The sequence below is a fragment of the Oncorhynchus clarkii genome, chromosome 28 (assembly GCF_045791955.1).
Source record: "Oncorhynchus clarkii lewisi isolate Uvic-CL-2024 chromosome 28, UVic_Ocla_1.0, whole genome shotgun sequence".
In the NCBI taxonomy this organism is placed as follows: domain Eukaryota; kingdom Metazoa; phylum Chordata; class Actinopteri; order Salmoniformes; family Salmonidae; genus Oncorhynchus; species Oncorhynchus clarkii.
Genome location: NC_092174.1, coordinates 5,689,858 through 5,711,820, shown reverse-complemented (window position 1 = coordinate 5,711,820; position 21,963 = coordinate 5,689,858). Strand labels below are relative to the sequence as shown.

General features: G+C 42.2%; 1 protein-coding gene across 1 annotated transcript in view; it reads left to right on the top strand.

The window, feature by feature from the left end:
• The window catches only part of LOC139387548 (cadherin-7-like), a 128,948-nt gene that overhangs the window by 50,039 nt on the left and 56,946 nt on the right, over nt 1-21,963 (top strand). Inside the window, exon 8 of the mRNA XM_071133851.1 lies at nt 14,291-14,412. Coding sequence (XP_070989952.1) covers nt 14,291-14,412 — 122 coding nt within the window. The remainder of the gene's footprint in view (nt 1-14,290; nt 14,413-21,963) is intronic.

The window sequence follows — 21,963 nt, the reverse complement described above, 5'->3', positions numbered from 1 at the left end:
TCACTCCCCAAATCCCAATCACCTGTTCACACACCTGTATGTCATTATCACACAATATTTAGTTCAGTTCTTTGCACCCAGTCACTGTGTGGAATTGTTTGTTTTGTGACACACGGCTTTCAGAGCGCTGTGTTTCCCGTGAGTTACTCCTCCCGTGTACGATAGTTTTTGCATGCCTCACTAATGATGCCTTTTGCCTATTCCCTGCCTGTACTTTAGCCTATCGGATTTCTTGTTATCTACCTATTACCTGATCTCCTGGACTGCGTTACTAGCCTTTTCCCTGCCTGTACCGTTGCCCTTTTGGACCCCTGTGTATGACCTTCTGCATGCCCCTGGACCCAGCGACCTGCCTCCTCCTGTGGTCCTTTGCAATAAACACCTGCTGCGCCCTGCTCTTGAAACCAGCTCTCTGTCTCAACCTCGTGTTAATTACAATCATATTGATGCTTTTACTGTCATGTTAAACACTTTGAGAGGTTATGAGATTTAGGCGGCCTGGAACACAGCCAATGTGTCATCCACAAAATTATATAGATGGCAACTGATACATCCTAATTTTGTGTTATTTGCTCAATTAAAGCAAGGCGTTTAGAGTCGTGTTCATTAGGACATGTTCACACCACAGCAAAACATTTTGCAATGAAAAAGTACCTCTTGTTTCACTCTGTTTCGGAATGTTTTCTCCCATTTCGTACCTACTTGTTAGATTCTAAATATCAGAGTAAGAAATCGGTGAACATTGTAAAAGCTTAAACCAAGTTTATTCATCCCAAAGGATCGAACAGCTAAACAAACAAAGACATGGTTCAAATAGTGGTGGTATATATACCCCAATTTGGGGTGGAGTCACCTCCTTCTCGCTAAACATTGCATCTTTGTTGCTAGGCTGGAAATTAAGTGATACGGGCAATAAACTGCTCCTTTTCCCTTAATGTGACCTGACCTGACTTCGACCCCCTTCATCACTAATCCACGGCTCTCTCCCCTTATCAGTGCTGCCACGTGATCGTTTCCCCTACACTCAGTACATTACAAACTTAATTGCACTGATCATATACATTCCTCCTACAGATACCCATTAACTTATGGTGTAGACCCTAGACTAGGGAACCCCTCATGTCTCTAGCATAGCTAATGATTAATAATATGAAAAGTTTAGAAATCCGAACACATCAGTCCATCCTCTTTGAACATTTGATATCATACTGTTCAACATTACATAAACTTGGAAATGACTTAGAAATGGACAAACAATGACAATAAAACATTAACAAAAAATTCTACATAGTTAACATTCACAGTGAGGTTTAAAAACTTTGAGACTTATGGCCTCTGTTCTACAGGCACACCATGCACACACTTATTTCCAGTTTTCATAGAACACTGATAATAACGTGTCTGCTGGAGTTGTCGACTCCTCCCATTTAAACTTTCTCCTTCTGGTTCCTAAGAGAGTGATAGCACAGACTTGAAAAGCAACGAGAAACACAACACATAACAGTATTAACAAGGTGGTAAGCTATGCATAATTGTATGTGCATGAAAACCCAAAGTTTGATAACATGACAACTCCCACTCTCTCTTCACCTGATTATCCCTTCAAGATACTTTTCTATTGAGTTTGGCAAAAATGAAAGCCCTAAAAAGCCTACTCTTGCTAGCAAAACATTTTGCAACATATAATGAAAGCAGACAAGTTCAAATAGTACCACCTCGTTACACTCTGTTTCTGACAGTTTTCTCCCATTTCTTACATACTGAACACAATTATTACATCCCTGCCATTGAAAGACTGAACTGACCGACCTTGTATGGTAGCCAGACATTTGTTGATCGAGAACGGATTTGAACCCACAGCGTTAGCAACCTTGCAGTGAAACTCTCTGGCTAGATTAAATTCAAATCAAACTTTATTTGTCACACGCGCCGAATACAACAAGGATAGACTACCGTGAAATGCTTACTTACAAGCCCTTAACCCAAGAAGAGTTAAAAAAATATTTACCAAGTAGACTAAAATAAAAAGTAATAATAAAAAGTAACACAATAACAATAACGAGGCTATGCCGCTTGCCGTGCAGTAGCAAAGAAAACAGTCTATAACTTAGGTGACTGGAGTCTCTGACAATTTTATGGGCTTTCCTCTGACACCGCCTATTGTATAGGTCCTGAATGGCAGGAAGCTTGGCCCCAGTGATGTACTGGGCCGTATGCACTACCCTCTGTAGCGCCTTCGGTCAGATGCCGAGCAGTTGCCATACCAGACGGTGATGCAACCGGTCAGGATGCTCTCGATGGTGCAGCTGTAGAACCTTTTGAGGATTTGGGGACCCATGCCAAATCTTTTCAGTCTCCTGAGGGGGAAAATGTTTTGTTGTGCCCTCTTCATGACTGTCTTGGTATGTTTGGACCATGATTGTTCGTTGGTGATGTGGACACCAAGGAACTTGAAACTCTCGACACCGCTCCACTGCAGCCCCGTCAATGTTAATGGGGGCCTGTTCGGCCCGCCTTTTCCTGCAGTCCACAATCAGCTCCTTTCTCTTGCTCACATTGAGTAAGAGGTTGTTCTCCTGGCACCACACTGCCAGTTCTCTGACCTCCTCCCTATAGGCCGTCTCATCATTGTCGGCGATCAGGCCTCCCTCTGTTGTGTCGTCAGCAAACTTAATGATGGTGTTGGTGTCGAGTTTGGCCACGCAGTCGTGAGGTGAACAGGGAATACAGGAGGGGACTAAGTATGCACCCCTGAGGGGCCCCAGTGTTAAGGATCAGTGTGGCAGACGTGTTGTTGCCTAGTCTTACCACCTGGGGGGTGGCCCGTCAGGAAGTCCAGGATCCATTTGCAGAGGGAGGTGTTTAGTCCCAGAGTCCTTAGCTTAGTAATGAGCTTCCTGGGCACTATGGTGTTGACTACAGCTCAGCGTTCAATGAACAGCATTCTCACATATAGTGGGGCAAAAATGTATTTAGTCAGCCACCAATTGTGTAAGTTCTCCCACTTAAAAAGATGAGAAAGGCAGAGTAATTTTCATCATAGGACAGACAAAATGAGAAAAAAAATCCAGAAAATCACGTTGTAGGATTTTTAAAGAATTTATTTGCAAATTATGGTGGAAAATATGTATTTGGTCACCTACAAACAAGCAAGATTTCTGGCTCTCACAGACCTGTAACTTCTTCTTTAAGAGGCTCCTCTGTCCTCCACTCGTTACCTGTATTAATGGCACCTGTTTGAACTTGTTATCAGTATAAAAGACACATGTCCACAACCTCAAACAGTCACACTCCAAACTCCACTATGGCCAAGACCAAAGAGCTGGCAAAGGACACCAGAAACAAAATTGTAGACCTGCACCAGGCTGGAAAGACGGAATCTGCAATAGGTAAGCAGCTTGGTTTGAAGAAATCAACTGTGGGAGCAATTATTAGGAAATGGAAGACATACAAGACCACTGATAATCTCCCTCGATCTGGGGCTCCACGCAAGATCTCACCCCGTGGGGTCAAAATGATCACAAGAACGGTGGGCAAAAATCCCAGAACCACACGGGGGGACCTAGTGAATGACCTGCAGAGAGCTGGGACCAACGTATCAAAGCCTACCATCAGAAACACACTACGCCGCCAGGGACTCAAATCCTGCAGTGCCAGACGTGTCCCCCTGCTTAAGCCAGTACATGTCCAGGCCCGTCTGAAGTTTGCTAGAGAGCATTCTGGATGATCCAGAAGAAGATTGGGAGAATGTCATATGGTCAGATGAAACCAAAATATAACTGTTTGGTAAAAACTCAACTCGTCGTGTTTGGAAGACAAAGAATGCTGAGTTGCATCCAAAGAACTCCATACCTACTGTGAAGCATGGGGGTGGAAACATCATGCTTTGGGGATGTTTTTCCGCAAAGGGACCAGGATGACTGATCCGTGTAAAGGAAAGAATGAATGGGGCCATGTATCGTGAGATTTTGAGTGAAAACCTTCCATCAGCAAGGGCATTGAAGATGAAACATGGTTGGGTCTTTTAGCATGACAATGATCCGAAACCCACCGCCTGGGCAACGAAGGAGTGGCTTCGTACGAAGCATTTCAAGGTCCTGGAGTGGCCTAGCCAGTCTCCAGATCTCAACCTCATAGAAAATCTTTGGAGGGAGTTGAAAGTCCATGTTGCCCAGCAACAGCCCCAAAACATCACTGCTCTAGAGGAGATCTGCATGGAGGAATGGGCCAAAATACCAGCAACAGTGTGTGAAAACCTTGTGAAGACTTACAGAAAACGTTTGACCTCTGTCATTGCCAACAACGGGTATATAACAAAGTATTGAGAAACTTTTGTTATTGACCAAATACGTATTTTCCACCATAATTTGCAAATAAATTCATTAAAAATCCTACAATGTGATTTTCAGATTTTCTTTTCTTATTTTGTCTGTCATAGTTGAAGTGTACCTATGATGAAAATTACAGGCCTCTCTCATCTTTTTAAGTGGGAGAACTTGCACAGTTGGTGGCTGACTAAATACTTTTTTGCCCCACTGTAGGTGTTCCTTTTGTCCATTTGAGAAAGGGCAGTGTGGAGTGCGATTGAGATTGTGTCATCTGTGGATCTGTTAGGGCGGTATGCCAATTGGAGTTGGTCTAGGATGTCTGGGAGGATGCTGTTGATGTGAGCCATTCAAAATACTTCATGGCTACCGATGTGAGTGCCACGGGGCGGTAATTATTTAGGCAAGTTCCCTTCGCTTCCTTGGGCACAGGGACTATGGTGGTCTGCTTGAAACATGTAGGTATTACAGACTCGGTCAGGGAGAGGTTGAAAATGTCAGTGAAGACACTTGACAGTTGGTCCACGCATGCTTTGAGTACATGTCCTGGTAATCCGTCTGGCCCAGTAGCTTTGTGAATGTTGACCGGTTTAAAGGTTTTGTTCACATCGGCTACCGAGAGCATTATCATACAGTCATCCAGAACAGCTGGTGATCTTGTGCATGCTTCAGTGTTGCTTGCCTCGAAGCGAGCATAAAATGCATTTAGCTTGTCTGGTAGGCTCGCGTCACTGGGCAGCTCGCATCTGGGTTTCCCTTTGTAATCCATAATAGTTTTCAAGCCCTGACACATCCGACGAGCGTCAGTGCCGGTGTAGTACGATTCAATCTTAATCCTGTGTTGACACTTTGCTTGTTTGATGGTTCGTCTGAGGGCATAGCAGGATTTGTTATAAGCGTCTCTAGCCTTTAGCTCGATGTGGATGTTGCCTTTAATCCATGGCTTCTGATTGGGATATGTGCGTACAGTCACTGTGGGCACAACGTCGTCGATGCACTTATTGATGAATCCGACGACTGAGGTGGTGGTGCCGGAGGTTCCGGACTGTGGACCGCCTCAGGAGGTTCCGGACTGTGGACCGCCTCAGGAGGTTCCGGACTGTGGACCGTCTCAGGAGGTTCCGGACTGTGGACCGTCGGCAGATGCTCTGGACTGGGAACTTTAGCCAGAAGTCTGGACTGTGGAGGCGCACTGGAGGCCTGATGCATGGGACCGATACAGGTGGCACCGGGCTGAAGACACGCACCTCAGGATGAGTGTGGGGAGGAGGCCAATGACGTACTGGACTGTGGAGGCGCACTGGAGGTCTGGAGCGTAGAGCTGGCACAACCCGTCCTGGCTGGATGCTCACTTTAGCCCAGCAAGTGCGGGGCACTGGCACAGGACGCACTAGGCTGTGAAGGCGCACTGGAGACACTGTGCGTGAAACCGCATAACATGGTGCCTCAACGGCGACACACACCGGAGGCCAGATGCGTGAAACCGGTGCACATGACAATGGACTGGTGTCATGCTCCTCAGCATGCCCGCTCTGTAGCGCTCTCAACGCCAGGACCTCTCTCCGGAATCTTACGTCGAGCTCCTCACTCGACTCTCTGACTGGCTCTGGTTCAACCCTCAGCTACACCAACCACTCCGTGTGCGACCCCCCCCTCCCCGCAAAAAATTGGGGGGCTGCCTCTCGTGCTTGCTTCGTGTCCAAGATTCCTGATCTCGTCGCCGTTCCTCTCTCGCTGCTTCCATGGCAGGGTCTTGTCCCCTACCATTACCTCCTCCCAGGTCCATGATGTCCTCCACTCCTGGGCACGCTGCTTGGTCACTTGGTGGTGGGGTCTTCTGTTACGTCCGAATGAGACCAAAGCATAGCGTGGAAAGTGTACATCTTTCTTTATTTTAGATCAACACCAAAAAACACCAAAAGTTAAACTAACGTAACGTTCTGCAGGCTACACTGTAACTGAACAAAAACAAGATCCCCCAAACTCAGGTGGAAAACAGGCTTCCTAAGTGTGATTCCCAATCAGAGACAACAATAGACAGCGGCATCTGATTGGGAACCATACCCGGCCAACAAAGAAATAGAAAACTAGAATGCCCACCCAAATCACACCCTGACCTAACCAAATAGAGAAATAAACAGGCTCTCTTAAGGTCAGGGCGTGACATTGGTTGAGCGCAGTCTTCGTGCCAGCTTCGTTCTGTGGTGGTAAATAGAGGGCTACAAATAATATAGAAGAGAACTCCTTTGGTAGCCACTGTGGTCTACAGCTTATCATAAGGTACTCTACCTCAGGCGAGCAATACCTTGAGACTTCTTTAATATTAGACATTGCGCACCAGCTGTTATTGACAAATCGACACACCCCCACCCCTCGACTTACCAGAGGTAGCATCTCTGTTCTGCCGGTGCATGGAACATCCCTTTAGCTCTATATTGTCCGTATCGTCGTTCAGCCACGTCTCAGTGTAACATAAGATGTTACAGTTTTTGATATCCCATTGGTATGATAAAATCTATGACCTACGATTAAGTTATTTTCCAATGATTTCACTTTAACAAGAAGAACGGATTGCAGTGGGAGTTTACTCACTCGCCTACGGATTCTCAGAAGTGTACTCCTGTTTCTTTAATCTAACGAAAAACATTTGATCTCCACTGCAGCCTAAATAAATCTAAATCATTGTTGTCATATCCTCTTCATTATGCAGCCAAAACATGCAGAACTGACCCAAAGTAAGGACAGCGAGAAGAAGAAAGAGAGAGACTGTTGGAATGATATTGTGGCAAATGCTTTTTTTATCACAGAGGACAAACTGAAAGAGGGCAGTTGTAATGGCCAAGAAGACTCACAAACACACAAGCAGACACACAAACAGTCTGAGTCTGAGCCTGCCTGGCAGGGTTGGTCCAATATACAAACATTTTCTAAAAGCTACTAATGACAACCTTGACGACCTCATACCTAGCCGGTGGGAATACCGGTGGAGAACCCCCAACCAGGTAGTGGCAGTGCTGGCAGAATTGGCTGCAGTAATCCATGGGGAGGGGGCCACACTTGGACAATCAGAGAGGGGGTCAATTATTGTGGCACTGGCGGAACAGAATAATGAAATGGTCTGACTGAACAGAGATGCTTGGGTGTGCGTGTTGGGGGGAAGGGGGTACCCGAGCTCCATCAGCTACGACTAGACATTGGTTAATCAAATCTTTCCATTCCTGCTCAATTTGGCATGCCTTCTCAAACAGCTACAACTATATACACATTCACACATCAAGTATTCTCTTGAGTTGGGCTTGGGGATTGAACAACTGTTAAACATCTGAGATTGTGTGTGTGTGTGTGTGTGTGTATGTATGAATGAGTGTGTAGGATGTTGATGGTCGGTCTATCGGTGGAAGGGGAGAGAGGGGTAGAGGTATTTGTGTCGGAGGGGTGGGGTGGGTGCGTGTATGCATCACACATCTGTTGCTATGGGGTAATGATGTTAGGCTAGGATGGAATCACAAGGTGCAGTGTAAAATGAATTGTAATTGCTTGCCACATTTTTTAAAATTTGTACTGCCAGTCCTTGTTATAGGTAAAAATCCTTCGTAGGAAGAGCCTACATTATTCTGCATATTATTTGTCAATTGTGGAAAGAATTAACACATGCGCAATTAAAAAAATGTAAATAGAGTACCAGTCAAAAGTTTGGACACACCTGCTCATTCAAGGGTTTTCTTTATTTTTTACTATTTTCTACAATGTAGAATAATAGTGAAGACATCAAAATTATGAAATAACACATGGAATCATGTAGGAACCAAAAAACGGTTAAACAAATCAAAATATATTTAAGATCCTTTGAAGTAGCTACCCTTTGCCGACTCTTGGCATTCTCTCAACCAGCTTCACCTGAAATGCTTTCCCAACAGTCTTGAAGGAGATCCCACATATGCTGAGCACTTGTTGGCTGCTTATCCTTCACTCTACGGTCCAACTCATCCCAAACCATCTGATGCAGCACTCCATCACTCTCCTTATTGGTCAAATAGCCCTTACACAGCATGGAGGTGTGTTCGGTCCTTGTCCTGATGAAAAACAAATTATAGTCCCACTAAGCGCAAGCCAGATGGGATGGCGTATAACTGCAGAATGCTGTGGAAGCCATGCTGGTTAAGTGTGCCGTGAATTCTAAATAAATCACCTGCAGTGTCACCAGCAAAGCACCCCCACACCATCACACCTCCTCCCCCATGCCCCTCGGTGGGAACCACACATGCGGAGATCATCCGTTCACCGATTCTGCATCTCACGAAGACACGGCGGTTGGAACCAAACATCTCAAATTTGGGCTCATCAGACCAAAGGACAGATTTCCACTGGTCTAATGTCCATTGCTTGTGTTTCTTAGCCCAAGCAACTCTCTTCTTATTGTTGGTGTCCTCTAGTAGTGGTTTCTTTGCAGCAAATCAACCATGAAGGCCTGATTCAGACAGTCTCCTCTGAACAATTGATGTTGGGATGTGTCTGTTACTTGAACTCTTTGAAGCATTAATTTGGGCTACAATTTGTGAGGCTGGTAACTCTAATGAACTTAACCTCTGCAGCAGAGGTCTTACTTTTCTGTAGTGGTCCTCATGAGAGCCAGTTTCATCATAGCACTTGATGGATTTTGCGATTGCACTTGGAGAAACTTTCAAAGTTCTTGAAATGTTGTGCACTGACTGACCTTCATGTCTTAAAGTAATGATGGACTGCCGTTACTCTTTGCTTATTTGAGCTTTTTTTTAATCAAATAGGGCTATCTTCTGTATGTCGCCCCTACCTTGTCACAACACAACTGATTGTCTCAAATGCGTTAAGTGTTTAGCATTAAATTCCACAAATTAACTTTTAACAAGGCACACCTGTTAATTGAAATGCATTCTAGGTGACTACCTCGTGAAGCTGGTAGAGAGAATTTCAAGAGTGTGCAAAGCTGTATCAGGGCAAAGGGTTGAAAATATAACATAGATTTTGAATTATTTAACCCTTTTTGGTTACGTTGTGATGTGTTCACTATTATTCAACCATGTAGAAACTAGTAACAATAAAGACAAACACTTGAATGAATATGGGTGTGTCCAATTTTTTGAATGGTATTGTATATATTTTTACAACTACATATAATACTGTCGTGTTCAAAGGTTTTGAGAATGACACAAATATAATTTTTTACAAAGTCTGCTGCCTCAGTTTGTATGATGGCAATTTGCATATACTCCAGAATGTTATGAAGAGTGATCAGATGAATTGCAATTAATTGCAAAGTCCCTCTTTGCCATGCAAATGAACTGAATCCCCAAACAACATTTCCACTGCATTTCAGCCCTGCCACAAAAGGACCAGCTGACATCATGTCAGTGATTCTCTCGTTAACACAGGTGTGAGTGTTTACGAGGACAAGGCTGGAGATCACTCTGTCATGCTGATTGAGTTGAATAACAGAATGGAAGCTTCAAAAGGAGAGTGGTGCTTGGAATCATTCCTCTGTCAATCATGGTTACCTGCAAGGAAACACGTGCCGTCATCATTGATTTGCACAAAAAGGGCTTCACAGGCAAGGATATTGCTGCCAGTAAGATTGCACCTAAAGCAACCATTTATCAGATCATCAAGAACTTCAAGGAGAGTGGTTCAATTGTTATGAAGAAGGCTTCAGGGTGCCCAAGAAAGTCCAGCAAGCGCCAGGACCATTGATTCAGCTACGGGATCGGGGCACCACAAGTACAGAGCTTGCTCAGGAATGGCAGCAGGCAGGTGTGAGTTCATCTGCACGCACAGTGAGGCAAAGACTTTTGGAGGATAGCCTGGTGTCAAGAAGAGCTGCAAAGAAGCCACTTCTCTCCAGGAAAAACATCAGGGTCAGACTAATATTCTGCAAAAGGTACAGGGATTGGACTGCTGAGGACTGGGGTAAAGTCATTTTCTCTTATGTATTCCTTTTCCGATTGTTTGGGGCATCCTGAAAAAAGCTTGTCTGGAGAAGACAAGGTGAGTGCTACCACCAGTCCTTTGCCATGCCAACAATAAAGCATCCTGAGACCATTCATGTGTGGGGTTGCTTCTCAGCCAAGTGAGTAGGCTCACTCACAATTTTGCCTGAGAACACAGCCATGAATAAAGAATGGTACCAACACATCCTCAGAGAGCAACTTCTCCCAACCATTCAGGAACAGTTTGGTGACGAACAATGCCTTTTCCAGCATGATGGAACACCTTTCCATAAGGCAAAAGTGAGAACTAAGTGGCTCGGGGAACAAAACATCGATATTTTGGGTCCATGGCTAGGAAACTCCCCAGACCTTAATCCCATTGAGAACTTTTGGTCAATCCTCAATAGGTGGGTAGACAAACAAAAACCCACAAATTCTGACAAACTCCAAGCATGGATTATGCAAGAATGGGCTTCCATCAGTCAGGATGTGACCCAGAAGTTAATTGACAGCATGCCAGGGTGGATTTTAGAGGTCTTGAAAAAGAAGGGTCAACACTGCAAATATTGACTCTTTGCATCAACTTCATGTAATTGTCAATAAAAGCCTTTGACGCTTATGAAATGCTTGTAATTATACTTCAGTGTTCCATAGTAACATCTGACAAAAATATCTAAAGACACTAAAGCAGCAAACTTTGTGAAAATGTATATTTGTGTCATTCTCAAAACTTTTGACCACGACTGTACAACAGAGGCTAAAGAGTTAATCTGGTTCTGTTCTATATGTTTCACTATGTGTTCTTTTCAAAGGATGGGTTCCAATCTCTCAAAGGACTTAGGATCCATCTCTACAGAGGTGGTCTGTCAGTCACTGGAACGACAACCCAACTTGGGATGTTGGGAGGATTTAGTGGGTGGAATATTGTAGGACAATTGGAGGTTGACTCAGTCGCAATGCAAATATCATGGTACAGCTATATAGACATTCAATCAGCATGGTACTTTTTAATGGTACATTTGCAAACACAAATTGCAATAAATAGAATTTAAACTTGTATATCATTATGCTAAGTGGTGAAATAAGTTTAGCTAGTTATAATTGTAAAGGCTTAGTGGATAAAAAGAAAAGACAATCCGTTTTTACCTGGCTAAAAGACAGTGAAACATACAGTTGAAGTCGGAAGTTTACATTCACCTTAGCCAAGTACATTTGAACTCAGTTTTTCACAATTCCTGACATTTAATCCAAGTAAAACTTCCCTGCCATAGGTCAGTTAGGATTCACCATGTGAAATATAAGAAAAATATTAGAAAGAGAGATTTTTTCCAGCATTTATTACTTTCATCACATTCCCAGTGTGTCAGAAGTTTACATACACTCAATTAGTATTTAGTAGCATTGCCTTTAAATTGTTTCACTTGGGTCAAACGTTTCGGGTAGCCTTCCATAAGCTTCCCACAAAAAGTTGGGTGAATTTTGTCCCATTCCCCCTGACAGAGCTGGTGTAACTGAGTCAGGTTTGTAGGCCTCCTTGCTCGCACACGCTTTTCAGTTCTGCCCACAATTTTTCGATAGGATCGAGGTCAGGGCTTTGTGACGGCCACTCCAATACCTTGACTTTGTTGTCCTTAAGCCATTTTGCTACAACTTTGGAAGTTTGCTTGGGGTCATTGTCCATTTGGAAGACCAATTTGCGACCATGCTTGAGATGTTGCTTCAATATATCCATGTTATTTTCCCGCCTCATGATGCCATCTTTTTTGTGAGGTGCACCAGCCCCTCCTGCAGCAAAGCACCCACAAAACATGTTGCTGCCACCCCCGTGCTTCACGGTTGGGATGATGTTCTTCAGCTTGCAAGCATCCCCCTTTGCCCTCCATAACAATGGTCATTATGGCCAAACAGTTCTATTTTTGTTTCATCAGACCAGAGGACATTTCTCCAAAATGTACGATCTTGTGTCATTTGCAAAACGTAGTCTGGCTTTTATATGGTGGTTTTAGAGCAGTGGCTTCTTCCTTGGTGAGCGGCCTTTCTGTTTATGTCAATATAGAACTCGTTTTACTGTGGATATAGATACTTTTTTTTACCTGTTTCCTCCAACATCTTCACAAGGTCCTTTGCAGTTGTTCTGAGATTGATTTGCACTTTTTGCACCAAAGTACATTCATCTCTAGGAGACAGATCGCATCTCCTTCCTGAGTGGTATGACGGTTGCTTGGTCCCATGGTGTTTATACTTGCATATTATTGTTTGTACAGATGAACGTGGTACCTTCCGGCATTTAGAAATTGCTCCCAAGGATGAACCAGACTTGTGGAGGTCTACAGTTTTTTTCTGAGGTCTTGGCTGATTTCTTTTGATTTTCCCATGATGTCAAGCATAGAGGCACAGAGTTTGAAGGTAGGCCTTGAAATACATCCACAGGTACACCTCCAATTGACTCAAATGATGTCAATTAGCCTATCAGAAGCTTCTAAATGACATATTTTACTGGAATTTTCAAAGCTGTTTAAAGGCATAGTCAATTTAGTGTATGTACACGTATCACCCACTGGAATTATGATACAGTGGAATAATCTGTCTGTAAGCAAATGTTGGAAAATGTACTTGTGTTAGAGAAGGCCGATTGGCCCATTTTACTGTGTTGAAAAGGGACAATGCAATCCCCTCTAGTTACTGCCCTTGTTATTCTGGAGGTGCTTTTCTTGAGCATGATATGCCAGCATAGGGGTGGAGTGGCAAGACCATGCAAGATCTTAAGTTGACAAGGCTTGCATCTACATACTACTTAAAGCATTCCAGACTAAATAAATCATGTTTGTAAATTATTTGATAATGGTGGTAACTATTTGGTTTGTTATATAAAATCTTAAGTGTTTGTTTGTAGAGTGATTAAATTGGTTTCAGAATAGTTGCTTCTGCTTGTGACCAGCATGTGAGTCAATATCTCAAATGTGAGTAGATTATTGCATGCATATATAGTTTGGCGGCCTCCAGAGGAAGGAAAGATCTTATAAACCTAAAGTTGGATAATACAATCTTAACGTGTTAATCTTCAGATGTTTGGTGTCCAAAATGACACCAAGATACCTGAAGTTTTACACAAATTTCAGATTCTACCCATGAACAAGAACAGCTCGTTGGGAAGATTCAATGGATTTCTTAGAGAAGTACATACAGTCTTGTCGATATTTAAAATCATTTGTCATCCATTTAGAAAAATGTACCATAGCTTCAGTTAACTTGTTAACAACCAATTGTCTATTTTTTGAGTGTACATACAGAACTGTATCGTCTGCACATGTTAACTTGTTGGCAAGCAAGTGGGAGATCATTTTTATAGATGGTAAACAGAAGTGGGCCTAATATTAACCTTTTTGGGACCCCAATGTTATAGTTAAATTGTTAATGTTATAGTTAGATAGCGAGACTTTTGTTTAGACATGTAGCTAGCTAGCTAAACAATGAATAATAATCCTAAATCATAATGTTACTACCCTGCATGAATCTACAGGTAGCTAACCAACCAGGTTCAATTCTTTTTTTTTTCTTCGAATTTTACCCCTTTTTCTCCCCAATTTCGTGGTGTCCAATTGTTGTAGTAGCTACTATCTTGTGTCATCGCTACAACTCCCGTACGGGCTTGGGAGAGACGAAGGTTGAAAGTCATGCGTCCTCCGATACACAACCCAACCAAGCCAAGCCGCACTACTTCTTAACACAGCGCGCATCCAACCCGGAAGCCAGCCGCACCAATGTGTCGGAGGAAACACCGTGCACCTGGCAACCTTGGTTAGCGTGCACTGCGCCCGGCCCGCCACAGGAGTCACTGGTGCGCGATGAGACAAGGACATCCCTACCGACCAAGCCCTCCCTAACCCGAACGACGCTAGGCCATTCTTCTGCTTTACACCAACTACCAGATACATGCTTCAAAGACCAGTGCATTTGGTTGTGCTTATCCTTGACCACTTGTTTCTCTCTTGTTTATTTTTTCAGTGCACCCATTACAAGTGGGAAAGTGCATAATTCTGATCACAGTGACGGACATCAATGACAACGCACCCGTCTTCGCCATCGAGTACGAGACCTACCTTTGTGAGAGTGCCAGACCTGGACAGGTATGTCAACATCTAAATATCCTATGCCTCCAAAAGCTACTATTCGTAATGGAAAACCACAGTAACAAATACATTTTATTCTGGACTGAGGCAGTTCAAAGAGGATATGACGGGATTCTGGTAGTGCTGTTATATTGGGTAAAAAATTCATTTTTGGTGTCATTGTCGCAATTAAAACAACAAATGAATAATTGGGCATATGAATAATTAGGCACATTTTGGAGACAGAAAACTATTATCTGCACCATAATTCTCTCATAGTCAATTGTATAATTACAGGAGTGGTCAGGTTAAAAGAGTTAGATCTCCATAGCATGGATCTCCATAGCAGGTGCCTAATCAGGGGATCAAAGCATTGTGCTGCCATATGGAAAAACTTTTTAAAGAGGGATGAAAAACGGGGGCATTGTTGGCAGGATTGTGGTCGTGAAATTGATTTATACGAAAACGTGGCGTGGTATCAAGTGCTCGGTGTCAGCTCACCACGACAGCCAACTGGCCACACTGACACCACATGTGTTACTTATGCATCCATCTGCACTCTCCGTGGTGTGAGAGCACAGCTGAGGTGTGTGTGTGTGTGTGTGTGTGTGTGTGTGTGTGTGTGTGTGTGTGTGTGTGTGTGTGTGTGTGTGTGTGTGTGTGTGTGTGTGTGTGTGTGTGTGTGTGTGTGTGTGTGTGTGTGTGTGTGCTGCCTGCGTATGCATGTGTTTGACATTACACCTGTGTGTGTGACAAAATGCGTCATTAAGACATTCATGCTATTGCAAATAAGCTCCACATTCCCGCATTCCATACAAAAATAATAGCAGGGAATTTTTCACACCACATTGGCATTCCCCATACCCCAAAATGTATTGTATTACACCAATTGAACGACAGTTAAACGGTCTCTTCAAGCAGTCATTATAATACTATAACTTCACACACATCTGTCCGAAAACAATTACAATGGGAGTTGATAGCCATATTAAAGGGATACTTTGGGATTTTGGCAGATTAACTCGTAGATACCATTTTTATGTCTCTGTGTCCAGTATGAAGGACATTAGAGATAGTTTTGCGACCAAATGCTATCTAGCATTAGTGCAATGACTGGAAGTTTATGGGTATCTACTAGCATGCTATTCCTTTAAACATGTGACCGACCGGCTCAATTCAGTCTTATGTACCAACATTTGTAATTGTGTTTTTTACATTGGATAAAAAGGCGAGACTCAGAGCTCGAAATTGGTACATCAAACACTGCATTTGAGGAACAATGGGAAGTAATTCTGCTTTGAAAGTTGTAACCTCACTTTTGAGAAAATGACCCTTGAATTTTTTGGTACACCTACTACAGAGCTCTTCTTTGTCTACACCCATTAAGCATCGTTCACACCCTCTTAAGCCTTAGCCCCACCCATCTCTTTAAGAATTCACATGTGATGCCATGTGCTAAACAGAGTGAGGCTGGTTTATACTACATCTATCAACATGTCTGTAGACAGTTGTCGCAGTAACATTGAGAACATTCTATTGTCGTCCGACATCAAACTTGTCGTTATCGTTATGAAAACTATAAACACAAAAACTACAGGCTGCATGACATAAGAAGCCTGGTGGTCGAAAATAGCATAACTGGTGTATTTAACCTCTTGGAACTCCCCATACCGGATCCGGTATCAGGAATACAGACTCAAGCTCATTACCATAACGCAACGTTAACTATTCATGAAAATCGCAAATGAAATGAAATAAATATGCCATCTCGCAAGCTTAGCCTTTTGTAAACAAAACTGTCATCTCAGATTTTCAAAATATGCTTCTCAACCATAGGAAAACAATAATTTGTGTAACAGTAGCTAGCAAACAAAGGATTTAGCGTTAGCATTAGCGTTAGCATCCAGCACGCAACATTTCAACAAAAACATAAAAGCCTTCAAATAAAATCATTTACCTTTGAAGAACTTCTGATGTTTTCAATGAGGATACTCTCAGTTGGATAGCAGATGCTCAGTTTTTCCAAAAAGATTCTTTGTGTATTAGAAATAGCTCCGTTTTATACATCACATTTGGCTACCAAAAAAAAACCGAAAATTCAGTCCTCAAAACGCGAACTTTTTTCCAAATTAACTCCATAATATCGACTGAAAACATGGCAAACGCTGTTTAGAATCAATCATCAAGGTGTTTTTCACATATCTCTTCATTGATACATCGTTCTTGGACACATGCTTTCTCCCCTGAATCAAATGGTAAAGTGGAAGCAGCTGGCAATTGCGCACCGAATTCGACGCAGGACACCAGGCGGACACTTGGAAAATGTAGTCTCTTATGGTCAATCTTCCAATGATATGCCTACAAATACGTCACAATGCTGCTAAGACCTTGGGCGAACGACAGAAAGTGTAGGCTCATTCCTTGCGCAATCACAGCCATATAAGGAGACAATGGAAAACAGAGCTTCAGAAATTCTGCTAATTCCTGGGTGATGCATCATCTTGGTTTCGCCTGTAGAATGAGTTCTGGGGCACTTACAGACAAAATCTTTGCAGATTCTGAAACTTCAGAGTGTTTTCTTTCCAAAACGGTCAAGAATATGCATAGTCGAGCATCTTTTCGTGACAAAATATCGCGCTTAAAACGGGAACGTTTTTTATCCAAAAATGAAATAGCGCCCCCAGAGATCCAACAGGTTAACACCAATAAACCCATCCTTTTAAAAACAAATGTAATATATGTCAATTTATCAAACCAGGCAATTAAAAGCAAACAGTGTTTTGGTTCATTTCTAGCTTGTTAGCTAATGTTAAGTTAGCTGGCTAGCCAGTTAAAATAATGACAATTTCATAGCTGACAACGTCTTAACTTTAGCAAATTTGTATTCATTATTACATACCTTAAGGGAACATTTTGACATTTCGTGTATAGTTAGTGAGAAAGTCCATATTGCAAATGTACGGTCCCTTACTAGATGTCCGAAAACGTTTCTAAAATTCGCGGTCGGCGTCGGGCCGTGCGGTAGGGCCGGACCTACCGGGAAGTCATCGAATGTACTTTCTCGGACATTCGGTTTCCGTTTTATAAAATAATCAAATTTTGGTCATTTTTCCGCTGTACCGGAAATTCCCACAAGAGGGCATAAGCAATCATATTGCAATTGTACAAAACATCACGAATCACGACCGGGCCTTATCTCCCAAACGGAAAATATTTAGAAGCCGAAACTTGGTGAGCGTAGGTTTGGCATAATGGGCAGTTGGCCCCGAACAAGATGGCATCTAGGCCTCAACGGTTTTTGAGTTATGGCCATTTCTCTGGGATTAAAGGTCCAAAATGAAAATAGAGAAATTATTTTTCCACTTCACGTCAAAGTCAAGGAGCCTCCGGTGTCAATAGAAAAATAACCAGCCATTTATCTATTGTCATTTAAGAGAAATCGTACAATGACAAATTGGGGATGTTCAAAGATAGGTGTTTTTTTTCAACAGTTACAGATCCAGTTGCAGGGTGTTCATACGAATCTTTTTAAAGTGTGCTGCGGAGCTCTGCAAGATTTCTGTGATTTTCTATGATTTTCTGAAATAACACACACTCACTAAACCTTCCGTAAATAACTGAGTTCTTAACGTAAAGATTTAAAGGATTATGTAAAGGCATACCCCAATCAGGATATGAGTTTATTTATAGCTTCCTGTGCCAACCGGAAGTGCCTTAAATGGTGTCATAGTGGCTGTTTCCAACGGTTAAAAAGGTCAGATCTTTTCAAAACTTTATATATGTGATTAGGCAACCCCCATGAACTGTAAGTCAGTCATTTCTCCCAACAGATGTCAAAGAAAAACTCTCACACACAGCAAGGATGGAGTGACAAAGTGCGGTGCTTAAAGACACAGAGAGCAGGAAATGGCATTACCATAATCCCTAGGCCGTGTCGAGTTCAACGAGATATCCCGCTTGACCGTAGCGCGCTCGGTCTAAGCGCAGCGACCATTAGAATAGTAGGCCCAAAATGAAGCCTGCCCCACAACGTCATTTGATTTTGGGTGACAGTGAGAGAACCGTTAAGGTGAGAAGCACAATTCAACCACAGGAATGTTCCTAAGGTCCTCCCGATCCATGCCTTGACCGTGTGGCATTAACCCTTAATAGTTAAAAGAAGGTGTTTACATCAAACAGTTTGCATTGACTTCTCTCCCCATAGGAATACATTGCCTGCACTCCTAAATTCAACCTGAAGCCTATATGGGTTATGAATGCCGTATTAACCTGTCTTCGGTACCAGTCCATCAGGCCACTATGAGGTCTACCTGTGTTGATTCTAAGCTTCCTGGACCAACCGGAAGTGGTTAAAATCACCCTAAAAGTGTTTACACATACCCTGCCTGCAGTTTGATAGACATAGTGCATTCAACCCTGTGTAAATCAGTCAGTTCTTAACGTAAAGATTTAAAACTCAGGATTCTGTAAAAGCATACCCCAATGAGGATGTGTGTTGACTTATAGCTTCCTGTGCCATAATTGGTGTCTCAGGGGCTGTTTCGAAGGGTTAAAAAGGTCAGATCTGTCCAAAACTTCATATATGTGACTAGGCAACCCCCATGAACTGTAAATCAGTCATTTTTCCCATAAAATTTCAAAGGAAAACTAAATCACACACACACACACAGCTTGGAAGGAGGGACCCATTGGGGTGCGTAGAGACATACACTGCCTGCATTAGTTAACCTTGTTGGAACTTTTAAAGAACCGTCAGACCTAGAGTTCCAAAACTTTAGAAACCTGTTCTAGACCTCAGGTCGAGAGTGCGTGGTGAGTTAGGTGGCTCTAGAAGGTTCTCGGACCGAGAAACAGCCTCGTACATTTGCAATGACTTGAATTCATTTTTGCATCACGAAAATGACGACATTTAGAAATGTCCCAGAGTCGCAAGACTAGGTGCATTGCGACCGTCTCGGCCCATATAGACAGACCCCAACGTTTCTGTCCGATAGCTCGTTCAAGGACCCCGTAGCAAGGCATGGAAAAAAGTGGATTTTCAGCACCAATTAGGGTTTTGCTCGGACACCAAAAGACCTATCGGGCCGAAACTTGGGATTCGGGGTCGCCTCAGCTAGGCCTACACATAACATAAGAAATGGACCCGCAGCTAGAACGTAACTACGTGTTTTATGGTTTTTTTATGGTTTGAACCGAAGGCATTGTGAATTTTGGGCCAGCTCTGAAGTATGTGATAGTTGGCTATTAAACGAGTGTGAAAAAGTGGGTTTGGTGTCAGTTTGTATCAGTTTGGTGTCAGAATGATATCTAATTGACTGATGGACTCTTGTCCACTTGACTCTTGTTCATTTGCAATATGTTTAAACAGTGAGGTACCATCACCAAAGTGACATTCTGAAATCAACCCTAACGAGCGATTGAGATGAACAAGAATCACTGCCCAGCCATCCCGAGTTCATCGGGCCAGTCAATTTCACATTCCTGCAGGATTGTTATAGCATGACAAATTCGTGATGGTACCTGCCCATTGAACCATATTGCAAATGCACAGTGACTTTGCAAAAGTGAGAAAACATAAACAAATGGACATAATGAAATCATGAAAACAATGCGTATCCATCAGAATATTTTAAACAGTCCATAAAGCACTCAGGACGGCCCCCACTGATAGAGGGCCGTAGTAGGGTACTCCCAAAGCGGGTATGGATGACAGGAGTACCGGTAAATGTATTTAAAACAGTATTTTAATTTTTGGGTTACCAGATGCACATTTCAAATCACCAGTTGCACGGAGGAAAATCACAATCTGCATCCATCGTCATATTTTAAACTGTCCATAAAGCACTCAAGGACGGCCCCCACTGATAGAGGGCCGTAGTAGGGTGTTCACATAGCGGGCTATAATAACAAAATGACCGGTAAATGTATTTTGAACCATATTTTAATTTTTGGGTTACCAGATGCACATTTCAAATCACCAGTTGCACGGAGGAAAATCACAATCTGCATCCATCGTCATATTTTAAACTGTCCATAAAGCACTCAGGACGGCCCCCATGGATAGAGGGCCGTAGTAGGGTACTCCCATAGCGGGCATGGACAATAGGAGTCCCGGTAAATGCATTTACAACCATATTTTTATTTTTGGGTTACCAGTTGCACAACAATGCACGTGCATTTGTAATATGATTCTATAGTGAAAAAACATCACCAAATGGACATGATGAAATCAACACAACGAGTGATGGAAAGGAACAACTATCACTGCCCGGCCATCCTGTGTTCATCAGGTCAGTCAATTTTGCATTTCTGCAGTTTTTGAGCATGTCAAATATCTTTTGGCATTTGGCCAAAGAAAAAGTGACTTTTGACTTCCTATGAAATCATATTGCAAATGGACAAAACATATGCCTTATGCACAAGTAAAAAAAAAAATGTATCATAATAAAAGTTGACAAAAGTATAATTTGAGCAAAGTATAGTTTGACTTTTGAGCATGCCAAATTCGTGATGGTAAATTCCCATTGAAACATATAGCAAATGCACGTGCATTTGCAATATGATTCAATAGTGAAAAAAACATCACCAAATGGACATGATGAAATCAACACAACGAGTGATGGAAAGGAACAACTATCACTGCCCGGCCATCCCGAGTTCATCAGTTCAGTCAATTTTGGCCCCAAAAAAAGTGACTTTTGACTTTGACTTTTGACTTCCTATGAAATCATATTGCAAATGGACAAATCATATTCCTTATGCACAAGTAAAAAACATTTTACAAAAGTATATTCATACAGTTTTTACACATGATTAATTGACTTAAAATCGAATCAATTTAGAAAAACGGTCCAGAAAGCACTTTTTTACGAGGGTGATAAGTTTTTTTTTTAAAGTTCACATTTTCGACTTTTGACTTCCTATTAAATCATATTGCAAATGGACAAAACATATATGCCTTATGCACAAGTAAAAAAAATATAATAATTATGATAATAAAATACGACTAAAGTATGTTGATACAGTTCTTATACGTGTGTAATTGACACAAAATTCGAAAGAATTTCAAAAAACGGTCCAGAAAGCACTTTTTTAAGGGTGTGTGAAGTTTTTTACAAAATTTGGACATTTTTGACTTTTGACTTTTGACTTCCTATGAAATCATATTCCAAATGGAGAAAACATATGCCTTATGCACAAGTAATAAAAAAAAAAAAATATGATAATAAAATTGGACAAAAGTATATTCATACAGTTCTTACACATGTGTAATTGACAAAAAAATCGAAAGAATTTCGAAAAACGGTCCAGAAAGCACTTTTTTAAGGGGTGATAAGTTTTTGACAAAAAAATATTTTTTTCAAAATGTTGCTTTTGGATGTTGACTTGGGTTGCATTTCCAATATGAAAAACCCCGTGGAGCGCATTCACCACCTGTTGGATTTTTGAAGTGTTACAACTGGCACTTGCCATATGGCATTTGCAATCAACTTTGCACGAATCAACGCCACATTGGGTGGTATTGGACATCGTGTATATGGTTTGTCCAATGCCAATGTTTTGCCATTC